Source organism: Balaenoptera borealis, assembly GCF_965194805.1.
Source record: "Balaenoptera borealis genome assembly, chromosome: 16".
Lineage (NCBI taxonomy): Eukaryota > Metazoa > Chordata > Mammalia > Artiodactyla > Balaenopteridae > Balaenoptera > Balaenoptera borealis.
Genome location: NC_138872.1, coordinates 74,566,870 through 74,572,869, shown reverse-complemented (window position 1 = coordinate 74,572,869; position 6,000 = coordinate 74,566,870). Strand labels below are relative to the sequence as shown.

The window sequence follows — 6,000 nt, the reverse complement described above, 5'->3', positions numbered from 1 at the left end:
CCTCTGTCTCTCTCTTTCTGCCATGCGAGGACACAGTGAGAAGGTGGACATATGCAAGTCAGGATGAGAGCCCTCACCAGAACCTGACCATGCTGGCACCCTGATCTCAGACTTTCAGCCTCCAGAACTATGAAAAAGATAAATGTCTGTTGTTCAAGCACCCCAGCAATGGTACTTTGTTATGCAGCCCAAGCTGACTTATACAAAGTTAGCACCCTTCTCTTTGCTGGGGCACTAGAATCTAATTCATACTAGTGTGTGATCCACTGCTGATGCATCAGTATTATTTCCTTCTTATTATAAGACAGGGGGTGGCGACTCCAATGCCTGCAGGGATTGGGCAGTAATGTAAAGAGGCAAAGCAGCCAAGTGTCAAGCAAGCGGGTGACCACCGTGGAATGGCTCACCTTGTCCAAAGGAGTAGCCACAGCTCTGCACCTACTGTGAGGGAGTCTGGCACGGCATGGCCAGGTGTAATGTTTACAGAGAAGCTAGAAATGCAGACGGTTGAAACAATAAATCGACTGATTTTTAAGTGCTGGCACCTACTTCAAAGGTTTAAAACACTTTGTGAGAAAACAACAACAAAATTAAAAAACACAACAACGCAAAACCAAACAACAACAATGGCAAACCTCTTTGTGGGCTGGCTCTTGCCCAGGGGCCCCCAGTTCACCATCTCATTTTAGAAGAACCTCCTGGGACAGTTCTGGAAGCCAGAGCAGTGACTAAGATGCTGGGACCCCGGGCGGTGGGAAGAGGCCTCGGAGATAATGTGTGGCTGCAAGGTACCAACTGGGCCACTAGCCTCCCGGTTGGGAGGTACAATCAAGCTCTCACCTGTGGCTTCCTTCGGCAGTGGTCACCCCAGTGCCTGCCTCTGATGTAGTCCCCGGGGTCCAGGACCCTCCACCTAGAGGCAGCACCAAAAGAGACAGACAGCCTCAGCCCTAGACCCAATTTGCTTCCATGCTGCGGTGCTGCTCTTCCGGAAGCGGGCTACCGATGCCTACAGGGGCCCCTTCACCCCACCCTTGACACTTTCCAGTCACCTGGAACACCACACCCAGCTGAGGACTGTGCTGGGCTGGGCTCGGCTGGTACAGGTGGCACAGGGCAGCAGCAAGAAGCCGCAGGGAGCTGAGGCCAAGGCCTTGGTCCAGGGTGTCGCGGCCAAAACCTGCTTCAGGGGCCGGGTCGGCTGCCAGAGGGGGCTCAGGCTCTCAGGGATTCCCAGGAGAGTCCTGAGGCTTCGTCCAAGCTGGAGTGCAGGACACATGCTCCATGAGTCCGGTTGAGGGTGTCCAGGCTGGATCTGGAGGCCGGGATTTGGGCAGCACCAGTGTCGTTTGGTGCCCTCCACCCCCATTCCCAGGGACTTTGGCTGCCCAGAGGGTTGAGGGCTGTGGTCACCACATCACCCCAAACATCCTGCAACCCCGACTCCACCTCTCCAACCCAAACGAGACAAAGATCAAACGCCAGCCAACAAAGTCAGGGCCAGACCCGCCACCAGTCTGTGTGGACAAGCCCGCGTCAGGGCAGGAGGCAGTAGATTAGGACCTAAACTAAAAGTGACAAGGAAACCAGTTACCGGCCTGCGGGGCGCTCCGCCAGCGCCACTCTCTTAAACGCCAGCCTCCCCTGCCGGCGCTGCTTCCACTGTGTGTTTGAATGTATTCATTATATTTTAATATGATTATGTTCAACCCAGTAGACTGAAACAGATTTGTCCAGATGTATAATTAGTTTCTAAACGCCTGTTATTCTTGGTGGCAGTGTCGGCAGAGGCTTTGAGAATGGAGGGGAGTCCATTAGCTCTTCGTGTCCATTAGTCACGGTTGCGGGCGCCTCATCAATGGGTCTTGGGGTCACCCTGGCTGCGTGGGACGCAGGGACTTCTCTGTTGGGCTGTGCCAGTGCCCCCGCTTAGGCCAGGAAACCAGGAGGGACTATCTGCCGTTGACTTCTGGAAATGGAATGTTATATGGCAGAATATGAGGTCCAGACTTGAGCTCACTTACCCTCAGACTGCATGGAAGGGCCTCACCTGGGCAAAGGGACCGGAAGTGGGTACGAGCCTGGCCCAGCCCAGTTCGATGAGACTCTTGTCCCACCTCATGACTACTAGTTCTGTGCCTGAAAAACTGTGAGCCCAAATTTCCCAGAAAGCCAGACAGGGCTAGGCAGGGCCGTTCTGCTATGACCACTGGGTTGAACTGATCACTCCAGGAGTGGTCTCTTAGGAACCACTTCTGACAACCTCATTTAGGTCTTTGTTCTGGGGACAGTGGCTAGCTATGGCCAGCACTGACCCCTGGTGTCCGGGGCTCATCCACACTCCCCACTACTGGGCCCGTCGCCCAAGCCCCCATCCTTCCCATCTAGACGACCACGGCAGCCTGCTTCCGCTCCTGCCTGCTCTCCGAAGAGCCAGAGCGATCTTTGGAAAGCACGAAATAGATCACATCATGTCTCGTTTAAATTTCCAATCACATGCAGAATAAAATGCCAGTGCCCTACCGTGGGCTACGAGGCCCTGTGTGATCTAGCCTCTGACCACCTGCTCTCTTGTTCCCATTACCTAATCCCTGGCCCTCCTACGCACCCAGCTCATTCTTGCCTGGGTATTTGTATACCTCATGCTCCCTCTGGAGGGCTCATGCCAGATCCATGAACATCTGGCTTCTCCTTATCATTCAGGTCTCCGCTCAATGTCACCTCCTAAGAGAGGTTCTTCCCAATCACTCAGGTGAAGTGCCCCCTCCACATACACTCCAGACACTCTCTGTCCTATTTTTTTCCATCATAGCATTTATCACTATCTGAAATGATCTTATCTATCCATCTATCTATCTGCTTGATAAATTTGGGAGTTCTACTTATAATAATTGCAGAGCAGCTCATAGAAGACTAACTCTCCGACAAATAACAATCACAAATTCTGGGGAGTATCTAAAAGACAATGCTCAAAAGTCACTGAGAGTGACCACAAATAGGAAGAAACTGATAGGGAGTTGATATTTGGAGGAGGGAAAGTGATTTCCCATTTTTATGGTTTTCACCTGAAGGTAGCCCCCTGTCAGTGCCCTGTGAGGCTAGAAACTGAAATCTTACTGTTAAGGAATCAGAACACAGAGTTCAGGGAATCAACAGCATCAGGGACGTACCAGAAGGGAGAGAGTCACAGAGGGGAGACCCAAATATCCCGAGTAACTCTGCCGAACCTCTGGTCAATCCCAGGACTATACACCCAGGGCAGACTCAGGCAGCGCAGCTAAGCCTCAGAGAACTGAGTGGATGTTTCAGCTCCTGTCCAGCCAAGTTAACTTCCTTCCAAAACAAACAAACTGACAAACAAGTGGATACTCTTCAGATGCACATAACAGAACCCAGAGTCTCTGCCATGTGTCATTCACAAAGCCCAAGACGCAATTCAAAATTACTAGACATACATACAACCAGGCAAATATGACCTGTATTCAAGAGAAAAAGCAACTGATGGACACCAAGCTCAAGCTGATTCAGATATTGGAATTAGTTCAAAGACATAAAAGAAAATATTTGCTAAATGCTTATTGTCTGTCTCTCCCTCTAGAGCACGAGCTCTATAAGTGTGGGAACCTTATCAGCTCTGTTCCTTGCTCTAACCCAGCACCCAGAATAGCAAATGGTGCAGAGAACGCATATAAACGTGATGTAAAGTAGGATTGTATTTCTTCCTTCTTATTTTCTGTCTTTATAACTTGAGGCCCCTCTTAGATGAACTGAACACCAACAGAGAACAGAATGATCATTATTCTCTTTTGAAAAGAGGGCATGATTTTATGGTCATGAATTAGTAGGGGCCGTTATAGACAAGTGGCTTTGATCTCTAGTTACTGCCAAAAAGAAAGCATGTAGATCAGCTACTCTGAAACCCAACGTCATCATTTTTCAGAAATCATTCTTCATCACTTAACTGCCTTGGAGTCAAAAATATGTATGTAAAATTAGCTCATTCTGGGACCTACAAGTTTAATTTGTGGCCAGTTTATTTCAGAGGAAATGGTGATGCCTTAAGTTAAATATAATGGGTTTTTTTTTTATGGGGAGGCTAATCACTGAGGTGGAATGTTTACATTTTTTTCTGGATTAAAAGTTTTTCTGCCATAGTCAGAGTTGGGGGCGTTGTTAGACCCTTGGTCTGGACTCTGTAGGGGACCCAAAATTCTCCCTGAGGAGCTTCTCAGCCGCACTGCAGGCAGGGTGATATTCAAAATGAGCAACCACGTAGGGCATAGACACTGACCAATCAAAATGGACACCAGTCGAGCACCAAGCAATCAGAAGAGAGGCCAGTTCGAAGGAGCTGGTGTGGCGGTAGATGCATCCCAAACAGCATTCTGTTCAGGAAGGTGTCCTGGTCACCTCCTCAGTTTCCTTAGAGGATTTCAGGGCCCCCTCCAGCTCCACCACCTGTTAAAGCATATGGGATTGAACCCATCCAGCAGCCCAGGGCAGCTGCCCTCCAAGAACCTGTCAAGGAGAATTACCTCAAAATTCATTGCCCTGTGCTCATGCTGTTGGGAGAAAACCCACCCATCGAATTAAGTTAAGCCATTTTCCTAAACCATGATTTTCAAGCTATTACGACTAGTGGGGAAACCCTTTCTTCAGGTAAATGTTATAAGGAACCCCAATATGAAAAATGACAGGGACAAAGCTGAGGGTTTGGGGTAGGTAAACCCTCAGCACAGCCATCTTTACCACCCTCCCATACACACACACACACACACACACACACACACACACACACACACACACACCCCTGAACACTACAGCAGCCTCTGATGCCACGCCTTGGAATCACTCATCATGGAAAAAGGCTTGAGGCAAAGGCAGCCTATCATCGATCATCTCAATTCTAAGTTTGAGTCAGACCTCCGGAGAGTATTTTGGGGCAGCTCTCTCTCCCTAACCATCCCCCCCCCCACCTTGAGGAATGTTCCAAGAGGCAGCTCTATTAAACTCCTTGCCATATGGACAGTAAGGCCATTCAGGTCGTTGCGTGTTGTATTACACCGCGTCCCTTCTCTGAGGACCCACGGGGAACATTTCTCTCTGCCTCCAGAAACAGAAATAGCTGTGCCTTTTCTGAGCAGTTGGTTGGCTCTTATGGCGTGGATGCTTTAATAAAGGACCGCTTCCTTCTCTGTGTTGGCTGAGGGAAAGCTCAGGGCTGCCCCAGAGTTCCACCTCTAGCAAATGCACAGGAACGGATGTCATGAATTTTGTGTCCTAACCTCATTCCTGTCTCCACTCTTGCTTTTGCTGTCTTGTTTTCCCTTTGTCTTATTTTCTTTGTCCATTTATTTTTTCATTTAATGAGGCCTTGCAGTTGGATATGCATCCTTGCAAACCGCCTTGCATCCTTTCTGGAACAAGGTAGTGAAGATATAAATGGATGCTAAACGTGGGGTTTCTGCAGTGCGCCATGGCTCTCTTAAGTTGGCCACTTTATAACCGACTTCAGCAGGGACCAGCTCTCACATCAGCAATTTCATTGTCTTTTAAAACCAGGAAATCATTCTGCCTGGCCAAAGAGACGATGAACTAGCTAGATTTCACTTTATGACATATTCATGTAATCTTGTTAGCTTCTGTGTGCACGGTACAACCATGCCAAGAGGAGGTGAGAAAGGAAGAAACTCATGACTCTGTTTGTATCCCAAATATTTGTTACTCTCCGTACACGTGCCATGGACTACCCTTAGGCTTTGATGGGACAGAGCAAAGGCAAGGGAGGATTTGGAGTGTTGGACAATCACTGAAGCTTAGATGTCTTACATTTTTGCTGATTTCATTTCACTTTCCTCCAAATCAGTGACTAGAAGGGAGAAAGCCATCTGCCCCATCTAGGAGTCTTTAAAATATAGGTCATGCTCCCCGCAACTTCCCACTCAAGTGGCAGTCTTAGTGACCTAGGGTCAAAAAACGAAAACAAACCAGTGTCCCAAC

At 48.8% G+C, this 6,000-nt stretch overlaps 1 protein-coding gene across 10 annotated transcripts in view; it reads right to left on the bottom strand.

The window, feature by feature from the left end:
• Positions 1 to 6,000, bottom strand: part of CALN1 (calneuron 1) — a gene marked incomplete at its 3' end in the record, with an annotated part of 477,379 nt that overhangs the window by 448,027 nt on the left and 23,352 nt on the right. The window contains exon 2 of one of the 10 annotated variants that reach the window (XM_082358671.1): positions 5,830 to 5,963. The exons of the other annotated variants lie outside the window; for them this stretch is intronic. Coding sequence (XP_082214797.1) covers positions 5,830 to 5,897 — 68 coding nt within the window. The 5' untranslated portion in view covers positions 5,898 to 5,963. The remainder of the gene's footprint in view (positions 1 to 5,829; positions 5,964 to 6,000) is intronic. 10 annotated transcript variants of the gene reach the window in all.